The 16,265-nt window shown below is 37.7% G+C and overlaps 1 protein-coding gene across 1 annotated transcript in view; it reads right to left on the minus strand.

Annotated features, from left to right (window-relative positions):
* Positions 1-747: 747 nt before the first annotated feature.
* Positions 748-16,265, minus strand: part of SLC13A1 (solute carrier family 13 member 1) — a 28,434-nt gene continuing 12,916 nt past the window's right edge. The window contains exons 8-15 of the mRNA XM_026055870.1: positions 12,072-12,191; positions 10,791-10,889; positions 10,591-10,692; positions 4,624-4,727; positions 2,856-2,965; positions 2,009-2,170; positions 1,026-1,163; positions 748-891 (exon numbers count right to left, since the gene is read on the minus strand). Of these exons, the coding sequence (XP_025911655.1) occupies positions 748-891; positions 1,026-1,163; positions 2,009-2,170; positions 2,856-2,965; positions 4,624-4,727; positions 10,591-10,692; positions 10,791-10,889; positions 12,072-12,191 (979 nt within the window). The remainder of the gene's footprint in view (positions 892-1,025; positions 1,164-2,008; positions 2,171-2,855; positions 2,966-4,623; positions 4,728-10,590; positions 10,693-10,790; positions 10,890-12,071; positions 12,192-16,265) is intronic.

Raw genomic sequence — 16,265 nt, forward strand, 5'->3', positions numbered from 1 at the left:
CACATAGATCAATTCAGAAAGCATGTCTATCCAGGGCAATACTAGACAACGCATATAACTTCAACAACTTGTTTCATTCAGTGAGGTCCTGGAAGGAGGTAGGCTTTAAACATATGCTTAATTAGTATTACAATTGTCCTTCCAGATTACAAGATGCTTAACACATAAAGTGCTGTGAAAGTGGCTGCGCTGCTCTCCTCCATTTTTTGCGCATTTTTGACAGGTCTGTAAACTGTATGTTCAAGACAATCCCCAACCTGATGTTTTGTTTGTGATCAACACCATTTCAAACAACGTTTGAATCTAGAAAACAGAAAACCAATATGTTCTTAGGCAAAACCCAAATGCTGCTATGGATAATAGTAAGAATAGATATTCGAAATAATAGAAACTAAACACCATTATTCCACTACCCTAAAAACAGGGCAAACTGTCAGTGATAATGGCTATACACGTTCACAGATGTTCCTTCATAACATGAAGATATAAAAACTCAAAACAGCTGAACTAGATTAGAAACTTGCTCTAACTTGATGATACTTGAAAGGTCTAGCATTCTTCCTGATTAGGCTCTCAGACCAGATCATCAGTCTCTGGGACTGTGAGATACAGCATTTACAGTGATGTGAATCCCTATTTTCATGGTGATAAACAGCATCTTAAATAACTCACCACATGACAGTGGAAAAGAAAAGAATCAAAACCAAACCAAATCAATTCCCTGATTTTTTTTTTTTTTTTTTTTTTTTAAAGCCCGGTGTTATTTGTTGAAGAAATGATTGGTGCCCAACTTGGATAAGTATAGAGATCAAATATAGGCACTATCCACGTCATAATTCCAAGCATAACTACAGCAACTCCGATGATGTTAATGCCCAAACCTGCTTTCACCTAAAGAAAGGGAAAAAGCAAAGCAGAGACTAATATCAGGACTCTGAAAAAAGTTTTTAAAAATGGTAAAAATTAGACATTAATGTTCCAGAGTGATTATCAGAACGTTTGAGGGAGTTTTGCTTAGAACTCACCATGTCCATAATAGTTAAATGACCATATGAAAATACAATGGCATTGGCTGGGTTTGCTACTGGCAGCAGGAATGCAAAGGAGGTACACAGGGTGGTAGGTATCAAAATAAAAAGTGGGTTCACGTGAATGGCTTCAGCCTGTCAGAAAGTAAAATAAAACAGAAAGAACAGCTGTCAGGAAATTCATTTGCCAAATGAAACACATCAAATACAAACGTATTACATTAACACAAGTGAACTGTGAACTGAACCAACAGTTTAAATAGCACAAACAATCTTTTCCAATAGCTCCTGTTTAAAATTATTTCAGGGGAGCAAGGGTGCTTCTAATAAAGAATAGCTAATGAACTTTAAATTCTGAGCTAATTTCTTTCTAATCTTAGGCAAATCCATAAAATAAAAGATTCTTTCAAAGAGTGTGGACACAGGGCAAGCATCAAAAACAAAACACTGTGAGAAAGACGTTAGGGTTGAATTTGTATATAATATGCAGGAGGGATTCAAGGCTATAGACCAGAAGATGACCACAGCAAGTTTCAAAGAAGAAAAAAGAATTGAGTGTTTTGATAAAGACAATGAGAAGAGAGGGCAGGACTGAGAAGAGAAGAAATGAGAAGTACATATAAAGCCCTTCTATCAGTCCTCTCTTCTCTTTGATGGTAGCTGGAATGTTACAGTTGGATATTTTTGTCAAAAATGTGGTCCTGATGAAACACTGTGAGAGTGCTGTCCTTTTAAATGATTCCATTATTTTCAAATAGGAATAAGAGCTTCAGTTCTTAAGCATGGAACTCTGAACTTTACAGAATTTTCAGCGTCTCCTGTAAGAAATCCCCCAGACCATCAGCTCACCAATGCACAACACGGTACTATTGCACGAACTATTTTATGGAGACTTTTTTAAAACTGCTTCTTTGACCAGTTTTATTTTTAAATGGGTGGTAGAGCACATTCTGGTTAAAAACAGCCTCTATTATACTCACCAAAGGAGATAGTATAGGCAAAAATATTGTGATGGTAGCTGGATTGCTAGCCACTTCTGTTACTGAAGTGACAATAAGGCATGATATCAGGATAATCAGCCACAAGGGTAATGATCCTAGAGGGGTCAATTTATTTCCTACCCAGGCAGACAGATTTGAAACCTGCATAAGGAATATGACAACACGATTATGTTATACAAATCACTAAAAATGAAATTTAATAAAAGGTGTAGAACAAGAATTTACTCATCTGTTAATTGTGAAGTATTTGTGTAAAAGAGAAAAACTGGATATGAAATATTTCCCATGTTCCTTCCACATGCTTTAAGCACATTGTTCTAATTGCACCCTTGTCCTATAGGAACCCATGCAAACATTATGCTATTTATTTATATTTATTCCTTAGAGAATTTTAAGAAGATATCCTCAGAAAATTTTAATCTGCATGCATCAGGGTTCACAAGCAGAGTGTGGGTCAAATCCTGCTTGATTTACTTGAGTAGCCAGCAGAGATCAACATTATGGGGGAGTTACCTCAGTGACATGGGACATTAATCATACAGCTTTGGAAACAGTGTGTCTGCACAACTCCCACCACCATTACGCTTAGATTAAAACAAATAACAAACAGCAGTCATCACTGTGCATAGTCTTTGAAGACAGAGAAAACTCCTTCTTTTTAATCCTCCTTTCTGAACTTCTTGAATATTCTTCACATTTATCATATTCAATATTGCTACAAAATTACTTGTTAAAATAAGAGAATAACCTTGAATCCACTGCATGTCTGAATTGTTCCTGGTGTGGGTCATGATAATTGATCAGTATCTTCTATAAATTGCATTACCTCACAGCCGTCTGCCAGTGCAAACCCGCCACCAACAAGAATAGCTATTTCCCAGGGCATGCATGACTGAAATTCCTTCCAAGTAATCAGTGGAGTGTAACCAAAAACAGCTAGAGAAAAAAAATAATAAAAAAACCCCCACCAATATTTAAGAAACGGATTGAAAAACGTCTTGAAATAATCTCTCTCAGGAAACACTTTGGAAATTTCATCATTATAATATGATTAAAGTCTTTGACATGAACAACCTGCACTTCCTGGGACAGATCCTTAGCTAGCATAAACTGTCACAGCTTGAAGTCCATAGAGCTACAACAGTTTCCACCAGCGGAGCATTGATCCCTCTCCCCTCCTTCTTTATGTGGAAGATAGCTATAGGATATCACTATGATTAATTTATTCAATAAATCTGCTCTATTTAGACAGACTGCTGAGCACGTTGTTTCACATAGACTCATTTAAATCCTGATATTGCACTCTCTGTGAACCCCCAGATTTCACTGATTTCAGTAGCAGAGCTGAATGCATGAAGAGGTCAAGCCTGAGGCATACTTTAATCAAGGTAAATTCCTTTTTAAGAGGAAAAATTTAAACGAAAATAGATTCATTTACCATGTGGAATTGTGTAGGTTACCTTAAATCAGCAGTAACATTTTCAAAAACAACCCCAAACCCATCCCGGTAACTTGATCCAAAGCCTGTTAAAATCAACAGAAAGGTTGTTTCCATTGATTCTAGTGTGCTGTAAATAGCATGTTCCTATATACTGCTAGCTCTTTGCTGCTTACATCACATAAGCATTGCCATTGATTTCTAGGCCAGGCAGGTTTTACAGCCCAGTAAGATATCATCCTGTATGAAGGTGGTAAAATTGGACTATGGAGTAAGAAAAAAATCCCCAAAGGTATATTGGGCGGAATTCATCTCAGTTGACTTAAAACATCTACATATGAACTGTCGCATGGGTTCCCTTTCATATTCTTAGAGAAAAATGGGCAAGTCTGGGAAGTGATTTTTTGGACCTATTTTAGATATTCCTGTTAAGGTGCAAGTAATTTTCCCTGGATGCCTTTGTTTGCACTGAAAATAAAGACAGCCCAATTATGGGTTTTGTTGTAGACAGATACATTGTAAGCATCCAAAGAAAAAGGTAAGATGGATCCCACCATTTCATTATTGTATTGTTTCATTAGTGCACCTAAGTCTTAAAGTATTCAGAAACTTCTACATCTGTATCCCTTTGAAGACCCTTTATCCTGTCAGTTATGTAAACCCAAAGCAGTTCAAGTATAAGACACGTACAAAAGTGTGGTATCAGGTAGCATAGAAAGCAACATTCAGTGTTGTTCAAATTCAGAACTTCTTTGCCATGTAAGCAATGGAGCAAAATCATAAATTTTAGTAATCTTATTTCCTGAACTTTTCTTGAATTGTTCTATTTTTACTGTATAGTCTTCACTTATTCTGGATACTGAAATGAAACAAGCAATTTCTTTTTCTTTCTTTTTCCTTTTTTAATCCATAGCTCATTTTGATTTCTTATTGTCAGAAACTTCCAAGCAGCCTTGTGTTCAAGTTTCTGGCATTATGGATGGATGTTTAATTTAGACTCTATAAAGCACTTCCACCGTCCATGTTTTCTTTTGACTTAAAAACTTGCTGGACTTTAGTATTTAACAACAGTATTCTAACAAATACATTGAATAATATTTATGGTTGAGTTTTAAATAACTTATTGTAGCAAAAGCCACATCAAAATATACTCAACTGTTTTCTCCATTTGAAGTCCTAGACAATGTTTTTGCTGGAATAATAAAGAAGAGGAGGCCAATCACTAATGCAGTTGTTGAATCTGTAGCAAATCCTTTATACCTAGGGAGAAGTTAAGAAGAATAACACAAGAAAAAAGCATATAAATGTATATAGTCAGGAAAAGTAAATGTGTATTATTTTGTCACACAGAAATAAGCTGGGGGATGAGAATGTTTAGGAACTGTTGATACTTAAACAACTAATTTGCAGACAAAAGTTAGCCATATTCTTCAGTTCAATGGTGAATTTAATAACTTTGATATGCTCTGTTGTATATCCAGTCCAATAGGCCTTAAGAGCACTGTGCCTACCCACAACGAGTGATGCTCTTGCAGCAGAGGGAAGACTGGAGTTTCATTATCAGCCTCCTATGTTTGTCACTATGGGGGTCATAGGTGTGAGGGCCGTAATTGCTTTGGACATTTCGGGCACTTTAGAACTGCTTGCACCAGTGTGCTTCTTAAGCTGATCCAGTTTCCTACTAACTTGTACACAGTATCGCCAAGATCGAGTAATGGGCAAAGCTGATCATTAAGGCCATTTTAACACATTGTCTCATTTTATTGAATGCTCTTAGGTGGTGATGTATCCCAGTCTGTCTTATATTAGTCAAGATGGTCATTGAGAGGAATAAGAACTGTGCTGCAGAAAGTTAAAAAACTGTGTTAAGGTTTGTCATTAATTTCTTGTCGTATTTTCTGTAAGTTCTTTTTCCTGAACGAATATATTTGTCCTCTTAGCCTCATACCATATGCTTTTCTTCATATGCAGCAACAGTAGGTGGAAGTATAACTTCCCAACAGATCTTAGGCTTAAGATTTTATGCTAAATCAGGGCTTTTCACTGAGAGGGAAAATCATCTCTCAGTTATACGCTATGAATGTATAAACTGGTAGAACCCTTTGCTTTAACAGCAGTGTTAGGCGAGATTCAAAACACCCTAATATGCATAGTACGCTGACACCACAGACAGCATAGTGTTAGCTAACACTATCAGGAAATGAACCTGCCACAAAAGTTGAAGTGGCCCTCTAATATATTTCAACTCTTGTTTTATACTGTCTGCTAGCACAGAAGACACTTTTAAACAAAAGTTCTTATTTTGTAATGGCTTCCCTTGACAGGGGGGTGGTCTGCCTATATGTCAGTTTTAGCCCAGGTATGGGTACATCGCAGCAAGTAGAAAAAACCTTCCTCTAGATTCCTATCCTGCACCCTTCTGTGACTTGAGGGGTGTTTTGCAGGAAGGAAGGACTTGGATTATAAAGACACAATTGATGCCACTACTTTCTTGTAGGCAGCTGCTTCTTCTCCCTGTGTAGTTTCATTATTGCTTAAATATAATCAACATTCCTGATTGATGACTGCAAAACACTATTTTTGGAAAACCTGTTTGGGAGACAGCACTATGTCTACATCTATATTGATAGCTATATCACTATTGCTATCACTATCAAAATTGATATATAGATATATGTGTATATTTATACAGCACTCCACATATATACACACAAAGAGACTGAAAAGATAACACTTCTTGAACTGGAATAATAGTTTAAGAAAAACACACAACAACCTACCATTAGTCATATTGTTATGGAGACACACATGGCACCATTCCAGACAGAAGCTTTTCAAACATTATTGAATTTTGAGATAAACATTTTTCAAAGTCCATTTACCCAAGCTATAATGCAATTGCATATACAATATCTACCTGCTTGTGACACTATAAATCTGATTGTCCTATAAGGGAGCAAAAAGCTGTCATTTAAGGAAGACTCACAATGACTTGAACTAAAAGCATTGTAGAAAATGGGACCATTGGCAAATTAATATGACCAATTCCATTCACGTTCTTGCTTTGCACCCACCCTTCAATATTGTAGTTGGACACATTCCAAAAAATGCATAGTAGCCATGTATTGGCAGTAAAGAAGGGACAAGCCATACAGAAAAGTGGAAAAATGTGCTGAGACACATGCTCAGGCTGTAATCTGATGGAGGTGAAGAAAGCCCACCTTGCATACGTCAGCTCTAATCGGCTGCAGACCTGGGCTGAACTTTCTGTTCCTTAGTAAGTTCATAAGGACCTGGCCAAAGGCCGCCTTGAAACTCATCTTAATTGAAGCTGGTATCCTACAGCACGTACAGCCTGGAATCAAGCCAGGAGAGGAAGAGGAACTGCTGTGGTAGAAATGATAAGCGATCTTTCACTGTCAGCAGATGAAAAGGAAACAGACATTTTTGCCCTGCACTTCTCTGCAGAGTTATGCAGCACTGATTATAGATAGCAGCCTGCATCTGCCTCTAGTGGCAGGTAACAGGGACTCAGGGCAAGGCAGTAAAGGACTAGTCTTTGATAGGTTTACAGAGTTTTCTTGATAAAAATTAACTCATAAATGTAATGTATGTTTGAAAGGTATCTGACTTAGAGAGGTTGATTTGCTGCTTAAATATGAGCTCTACTCATATACTGCAGAAATGTGGGTTGAGAATTGCCTGACATTTCAAAAAGCAGCCATTAAAGAGTGGGGAGCATCATCATTAAATACAAATATTTCTGCTGGGATTACAAAGAAATCAGTGTCTATATTTTAAATAGGTCTTCAGTAACTTGTGGGAATGCAGACAATCATGCATGTAAGTTGAGAGTGGTGAGAATGCCTCTCCAAGCAAAACTTCAAGCATTCCGTTTAGTTTGTCAAAAATTATAATGGGATATAATTATACCAGATAACTATATCCTTAAAGCCCCTATTACAGAGAAGTTTTTAACCTAACAGAGAAAGACAAAAACAGATGGCTGGAAGCGATATTCAGATAGAAAACAAGGTGCAAATTTCTCTGGTTTATTTTGGCAACGGAGGTGATTATCTGCTGGGACATACTAACAAAGAAAGTGGTAAATTCTTCCATTGCCTCCAAAATATGAAGAACCTATGTTTTGATATCTTGAAATAAGCCCGGGTGCTTTCTGCAAATTCATGTTCCAATAAAATAAATATATACCAAGCTCAAAATTCAGAACAGTGTAGCTTCTTAGGATAGTCAGCATGTTAGAACAAATGAGCTGAGAGTCAAGTAGTCCAGCTTAATACCCTAAAGGTGGTGTGAATCCTACTTAAAAGGATTAATTTCTTCTTAAAACCAACCCACTGGCCCAGGGGGTTCTTAAGGTTACTTATGGCTCTGACTTTGTAGCTTTGTTCCTCCAGTCTAATGGAAAGTTTTATAAAGAGGACAAAGCTCATCTGTACAGGTGACAGGTTCCCTGAGGTCATCTTGAGACTGTGGAATAAAATCCTGTGGGAAATAAGTACTATCATCAATCAAAGTGCAGAGAACATTTCCTTATATTTGCTTTGTGTAATATAAACTTAGGTTTATATTACAGGCAGCTTGCACAGGCAATTGCACACATGCCTACTGATATACTTTTAAAAAATCCAGAATAAAATATTCCACTGAACAATTCTTGCCTGCGGAGGGCATGAGGGAACATGGGCATGAGAGGTGTAGGCCACAGTAAGGCACTACTAGAAGCCTCTTGAATCTTATGGTGATGAGTGCAATGCAACAATTGAGAGAAACACAGTTCTTTGAGGTCTTTTTTTCTGATTGTTTCTTTTTTTCTTTAAAGACAATGGCTCCCTACTGCTCATAACTGTACCTTTGCTGGATCCATGCACTGCTCCTGTACCTTGGACCCTGCTTGCAGAGGTCCCACTCAGCCCCGCAGTGCTGCTGAGAGGCGGACCTTTGGGCCTCCTCACCTGTACCAAGCCCCTGCCATCAGAACTTTCTGAGTTAAGGGAGGAGCAGCACTGCAAGCTAGAGACGGAGAGGTATGTGGGACATTGGCTGGCTGAAGAAGGGGACAGGGCTGACCATCACGGCAGCACTGCTCTCTGGTCTCCCTGTCTCCTGCTGCTGCCTCCCTGTTGCAGTGATTGTTATTCAACAGCTGTGGTGTGGTCTCGAGTGAGCAAATCGAGCTTGTGCTCAGCTCTCTGTCTCTTCTCTGATATAGACCTGCCTTATATTGGGAGCTACGGATATAAACAAACTTGAACCTCTGAAACCTATAAACCACACTGAACCGCTAATAAACTCCTAGCTCCCATCTGAAACCAAAATGTTCTCAACCATAATTGGCTGGTTTTATGCTTATCACTGTAACTGTCTGATAAATTAAAGCTACCTAGAAATAGGCAGGGTCTGAATAGTGAGAAATGCTTTCTTTCCCGTTAATGTTTTTGTTAGAGAATAACACAGGCTTTGTTTCTCTTCAGATTACCTCATACAAATTATAACATGATTCAGCCTAATGTGACATGACACATGTTCGCATTCCCTTCCAAGGAAAGCATTAGAGGGCATCCACAAAGTAACATCCCCATGCAGAACCTGTGACCGTAGTTATTATGAGAATATTCTACTTTTCACTGTCAGTGAACAAATCCTCAGACAAACAATAAACAAAAAACTTCAAATAGGAAAATGTAAGTATCTGGACTGAAATAATTTCTTGGTCATAAGCCTCCTCAAATTTGAAAGGCTGCTCACAAGGTCTGTTTTTTAGTATCAGAGGTAGCTCGTTAAATGGTGTTCGATGAACACTGAATGTTGGTATGAAGCAGAAAGGGAGGTGAAGCCAGCCTGATTGTTTAACTTGCTGATTGCTTGATTAGGTCAACACTCCAAAAACTCTTCTTTAAGAATAGTGTTTCATATGAGACAATGATTATCAGCCCTTCTGTCACAGTTATAGGGGAAAAATATTCTTTTGTTATCTTTAGATATTTAAAAAATTAAAACATTTTAAAACAATCTTAGATTTTTATGCTTTTCAATGCTATTTTTACATGAAAGAATTCTTCTCTGTGCTTTAGATCTTCAAAGGGCTAAATTATTCCTTATAACACCCTCTATCGGACCTAGTGGGAGAGCGCTTGACTCTCTGTGTGTGCATGTGTGTGTATGTGTATGTGACACTATGTGAATGGTGGGGAGCATATTTAAAGAGAGGAGGGATGACGGGTGCATGTGCACATGTCATCCAGGATGGAGACACAGAAACACAAAAATAGAAAGTACGACCCGAGTCCAGCTTATGACCCATTAAGTAATACATGTTAAGTACAGAAGAGCATAAACAGCACAATGTCCTGTCCCTCCCAGTCTTCCAGCTATTTCCCAATACTCTAGAGCAAAATTCAGACCTTTATCACAGAGGAAAGAAACCAAAATTACAATGATTACAGCAAAAGAACATGAGAGATTACAGGAATCACTGTATCATAAATTCTTGCAGTAGTGAGGGATTTCTTAGGGAAAAAAGTCTAGGTGATCCTGCAAAAGGGACTGTACACCCAAGCTGCAGCAGAAGGAAAAGAAAACGCAATAGTTCCTGCAGGTCTGTTTCTCTGGTGGTTAGTTTAACTATGAACTTGAGATAGCTACCTATGAACAGATAGTAATTTATAACAGTAATTAAAGCTGTCAAAGCAGAGGAAGTTGCCCTATAAGAATAGAAGCATGGCTGTCAGTAAGCACAGTAGATTAAAAAATCCTGACTAAAGACCATATTCTTCAGATTGCAGATTTTACAGGTAAACTGTAACATCAGACATTATACATTCTCCCTCACTGCGCTAAGTCTAAAAAACAGGTATAATTCATTTTAAAAGGCACTCTGTCTTACCCTGTAATAAGTTTAGTCCATTTTGAATATTGCACAAATATACTGATGAAATTGCTGGAGTTGTACCTATTGTGAATACCCTACATAGGTTTTCAACAATTTCAGTTTGGAATTTTTCCAGAATATTAAAAACAATTTTTGGTTTTTTAGAAGAAAAGCAGATATTCAGTTAAGACACGGTATAGTTCTTGTTGGTATATCAAAAAGATTACTTACTTTGGGAAAAGTGAAGACCATCCAGGGATGAAGCCAGGATCTCTGGTAAACCACAACAGGGTCATTAGAATGAATAGGACAAGTGTAACAATTTCTGGGTAGCTGTAGCAGAAACACAATGGGTTACATTTTCCAGAATTCACACTTAGATTTACTTTGAGCAGCTTTGTTCTCATATGCTGATTTACAGTTCAACATACCTTATTGGTCCAAGTTTCTTGTATTCCTCCCGAATCACCTGTGCTGAGGCCTGTTCTCTAGCTGTTTTTTCCTTGCCACACCTGAACATACTTTTAAAACTGGAATGTAAATCAGCAATAATGGAGGATGAATTAAAAAAGAGAAAAACATCTATCCTTTCCATGTAACAATAGCACTTAAAAACAAGACTTTCATTTTACAATGCAGTGTCTCCCATTTAATTATCACACACTAGACTGAACATATTGAAATTAACTGACAAAGCTCAGTGGGAGATTGACAGAGGCAGCAACAAAATGCGTCCTGTCATTGACTGGCTCATTTGTCAAGGAGGGATGAGGCTTTAATCACAGCAGCTAATTGAAACAATCAAATGCATAACCTGTCTATTTAATGAAAATCTTAGATGACTTTGCTCTACTTTGTTTTGTAATGAGAAAGTTTGTATTGCATTAGTAGCCTGCATACTGATCAGCACATCTCTGTTTTGCTACAAGCTGGATTATCATTCTTGGATAAGACTCTTGCATAATGTCAAAAAGAACACTATCAAAACAATTAAGAGAAATGAAACGATAAATGTTCAAATATACAGTGGTAAGCCTGGGATGTTTCTAAGTCTGCTTAAGAGTAGAAGGTCTACTTCTTCATCTCTTACACCTGAAGTAGCCATCTGATTGTGAAAGACAGGCATCTCCACTACTATCCTTGCAGAGGTTAGTGAATGCATTGAGAGCAAAGATTTGGAGACTCAGACTGAAAGAACTGTTGTCCTCTCCAAAAATCTTAAAAGCACAAACTGCAAGGGCAAAAAGAGCATATAAATTTTTGAAAATTGGACATTTTTGCTTTATGTTTATAAATGTAGTCATCTAGTTTATAATACAGATACTGTTCAAGTACCTAAGTCAAACCCTGGCTCTAATGAAGAACATTCTCCTGATTATCTTTAATATTTTCAAGACTTGGACTGCAAAGCATATAATTTAATATTCTTCCATCTTGCACATATGCATTGTTTAATGACAATGTGTATATTCTACAGGAATGCATATCATCATTTTTGATGTGAGCTTTCCACACTGGGCTGAGTAGTCAAGGATTCTTATTTAATAGGACTCCTGTCCCCTCCAGAGACTCAGTTGTACTATTCAAGAATGCAAAATCACCACTGCTGCATTAGCTTTCTATTAAGCATGTTAGATACAATATTTACTGCCTGTACAAAGTATTTCTTATATTATCAACCTTTAGTTTTATTGATTCCAATATTTACTTACTCAAATCCAAGGAAAAGCCACTGGAGCCAGACCCAGGAGAGCAGCAGAATAATAACTGTGATGGGGATGGAAAGGATGAACCAGGATCCAAAATTGATGCACTGGCAATCTGGGTAACGTCTGGATAAAATTCAAAAAAAACAATTCAGTTAAGCTTTGGAAAGGAATGAAGTCCTGTCAGAAGTGCCAGAAAACCCTGCTGCATCAGGGATATTCAGAGTGCTTCTGGATGGCAGCTGCCTTTAACAAGAGGTTGCCTCTCGTGTCCTCTCCCTCACCCTCCCGTCTTGTTCCTAATCATCATAACTAAAGCAACCATTTCTCCAGCTGTGTCCCAATTATTTGAGCCTGCAGCAATGGGTTTGTGAGCCTGCCACCAGGTCTGAATGTGTCTAAGCTGAGCTGAGGAGGTGAGGAAGGGTCACTCAGAGCATTAAGGGCCATTAGGACTACAGAGAAAGAGAAGTAGAAGAAAAACAATTCTTAGAAAGGAGACTTTAGCACAAGAAAGCATACTTGAATAAATAGGCTCCAATAAACTTAGAAGTAGAAGATGACAGTGGAGAAAATGCTGTAAAATATGCATTGTATAAGCTTCATAAGGGATTAAAAGCTCATTAGAAACAAAATTATTACTAATTTCCACAAAAAGCAGGCAAATTCATTTGTCAGGTGGATTGTATCTCAAGTCACACTGTCTCTTTGAGGCTGACTTAATCTACCATCTACAGATGTGAGCCATTCACCCAAAGCTGTCCCTGACATATACATTTAAGAAAAGGAGAAAGGTGCTTGGGTTTTCTGAAATAAATTAATTTATTATTGAATGAGATAGATGCCAGGTAACCAAAAAGGCCAGAAAAATGAATACTGTTTTCCAATTTACTTTATAAATTGTTTTTTTTCTTCATTTGAGACCTTCCAGCTTTACTGAGAGAGCTTTTAATGTTAAATATGAGAACATTCTAACCCTCTGGAACAGCCTTCCCTCTCAATGCAAAAATCAGATGGAAGGAAAATGACAGTGCTCAGTCAGAGGCTATAATGACTATTTCTAATTATTATCAATTCTTCTTTGTATTTCAGGCCTTGCTAAAAGAAAAGGAATTGTAATATCCACAGTAATGGCAGTAAATGTTGATTACAAATGCTATCTCAAGTGCTGTGTAAATTTTAGGAATGATCTATATTTATTATAATATTTATATACATAGCAATTAAAGTGCCAGCTGGGACTGAACCAAAATGCTTACCCACATCTTGAGGTGGATTATCTAAATTGCAACTCTGCATAGTAATGAGACAGTGAAACTAGAACAGGAAAAGACATTATGCTATTATATATAATTTACTGATTATGTGGCTATTTAGCTTTTATTACATGATTAACCACATCATTTTTTGAATGTACAAATTCCAGGATAGAAAAAACCCTGACTTCAGCACAGCAATGACTCAGCTTACTAATTTAGTATTTTATCAACTTGATAAAGTATTTATCACCTTCTTTCCTGAAGTATGCACAGTAAATTTTTATCAAGCAACAAAGCTCTTGAAAACTTTACACTAGAGTTAATTCTGTTATCAGAATGTATTTTACTTTGGACAGGTTTCACAGTAAGTTAGTGCAGGGTTGAATATATATATATATAAAAGTATTTCTCTTAATCTTTAATATTAATGTTAACTAATCCTAATTTCCATAGCAAGTATTCCTACGTAGAAAGGATGATCAGTTTAAATGATTAAGAAATGATCCATTATATAGTGCTGCAAGATTATCTTCTATAGTTGGATTATCTACAATAGGTCTTTTCTGGGGCAAAGACTGACAGAAAGAAACACTGAACTAGCTTTTTTTTAGATCTATGTCTTGTGGAAGATATGAAAGTGTGATTGACTTTAACAAATCTCTGTATTACAGTGAATCAGTGCCACTAACAATAAACTATCTTTCCAGGAACACACTACAAATGCCAGCAAAACTTTATTCATAAAACAGATGCAGATAAAATTATTCCTTTCACTTTAGAAAGTTCCTCAGGTAGAAAATAATTTAATGTTGGCAAAGTTTGATTCTTCTTGTTGGAAGGTCAAACTCAGTTACCAGAATAGGATTCACACAACCTAGGAAATTGTCAGTGTGCCTGACTGGAGAACCAAAGGTTCCCCATGTAGGACCTTCCCTTCCTTGTGTGTAGGAGAACTCAGTTTTCTCCCCACCACTATGTCCTGCTCTCTGGTAACCCTTTCCTTTCTGTAACCCGCTTCGGGGCCTTCCCCCCAACCCATGGTGTGGCTGCCTGCGCTCCCCAGATCCACAGCCCCACTCTGATATGGGTCAGCGACACTGCCTTGGCTGGCACTGTTTAGTCATGGGAAAGGGCCATGAGAAAGTCCCTACTGCAGAGCTATGCAAGATAAGAAAGGTAAAACTGCAGAGTTTAGATCACTGACATGGGGTTTGATAGCAGCCTCAGGGATTCAAGAAGAAAAATATCAATACAGAAAGGTATCAAATGCTAAAGGAAAAAAAAAGTAGAGAGTCAGAAGAGGGACACTCAACACCATTAATGATCCACTCCAGGGAGCAGTGAGAGCCAACTCTTCTCATCCCCACTGACACCTCCCTGGCCAGTAAAGGCTTCTGAGTAACTTAAGGGAGATGGTAAGCAAACTGATGGTTAGCCTTCTAGTGTCTTCTGAGTGTGTTAGCCAACTTTTTTTTTTTTCAGTTGCATATATCCTGCTTGCAGTCTCTCTTTGCACACAATAAAAGATGCCTGAGTAGAGTGACCCTGAGAGGATCAGTAACAATTCTGTCTTAAAAACGAGCCCTTATGGAAGTGCAGTCTCACTGGCAGGGATGCTTAGAATTGCATCAACATTTCCACTGTTTGCTTTTACCCTGTGAAACATGGCTTAAATGCATGTCCTAACTCAACAACATGCTGAGGGTTCCCAGCTACTCACAGCCTCCAAAGTGAACACAGATATGCTAGCTTCCTCTTCATGTGACAAATGAAAAGAAGGGAGGAAGAGGACAGTAAGCATCAGTTCCAGCTTGTTTAATATTAAAACCAGGAAGACATGATGAATCTGGAACCTTGCAATGCCGTTTTAACTATCCTATCATGAGTGGTAAACCCAAGAATATGCTGGATATGTACAGTTCTCTTGACGAATTATCCCCCCACCAGATGCATGCATGACGGTAGACTGCAAATATGTTCAAGTCATGCTAACAGGTTGATTACCACTTCAGACAGGACATAAATAGAATTAAGGCCTCTAAGCAGAAGGGGGGCAAGACATTTAAAAGTATTTGCACAACTAGGTTGTTGAGACAGCTCAAGTTAAGGATTAGGCTCAGTGGTTGTGTCACGATTAAATAAAACCCTGGCTGCATGTAAAACTGGATTACACACATAGTACTTGATGTATGCCCCATGTTCCTAGCAGAAGGTGAAGATCCAGGGAGAGAAAAACAATCTGTGTATGCATTCTTGAAGAGATTGTTAACATCTAAGACAAACTGAAAAACCAGCTGCAAGCCAGTTTTTCAAGTTTCCTACAACTTCAGGGAAATGAACAAACTAGCTCTTATCAAGTAGTTTTGAATTCTTGTAGGCTCCTGAGGATGAAGCCTGCTGGAACCAGAAGTACTTATACATTTAAAAGTTTAAACCTAGTAAGCATAACATTTCCCTACAGAATGCAGAAGACCTGAAGGGACTGCAACAGATTTTAAAAGGTCTTTTTTTAGACTTTGGAAGGACAGATTATAATTTCACAATCTGGCCTGTGTAGTTCTTTGGTCCCAATAGCAGAGAATCTCTGCTATAATTTCTCTATTGCTCTGTTGGAGAGGTAATCTGGACCAGACTTTCTCTTAGCACAGGCTGGTTTACAGACTGTACCACTTCAGTACTCTGCACCATCATGTTGGAGCCAAATTTGATCCACTCATGGAACACGGGTAGAAGAAAATCTATCAGTAACTGGTCTTTCAACCTGTTTTGCTACCTGTAATACAAAATAGTATGCAGAGAAGAATAAATGGATTGTATATTGTTTTGTTCTATTTTAAAAGTAGAGTGTAAATATTTTTGACAATGAGTAAACCTGCAGAAGAAAAAAAAAAGCCAGCAAAAACTATGGGTTTTTCAAAAAGCTTTGGAAAGAAATCTGCCA

The sequence above is a fragment of the Apteryx rowi genome, unplaced genomic scaffold (assembly GCF_003343035.1).
Source record: "Apteryx rowi isolate R43461 unplaced genomic scaffold, aptRow1 scaffold_1267, whole genome shotgun sequence".
Lineage (NCBI taxonomy): Eukaryota > Metazoa > Chordata > Aves > Apterygiformes > Apterygidae > Apteryx > Apteryx rowi.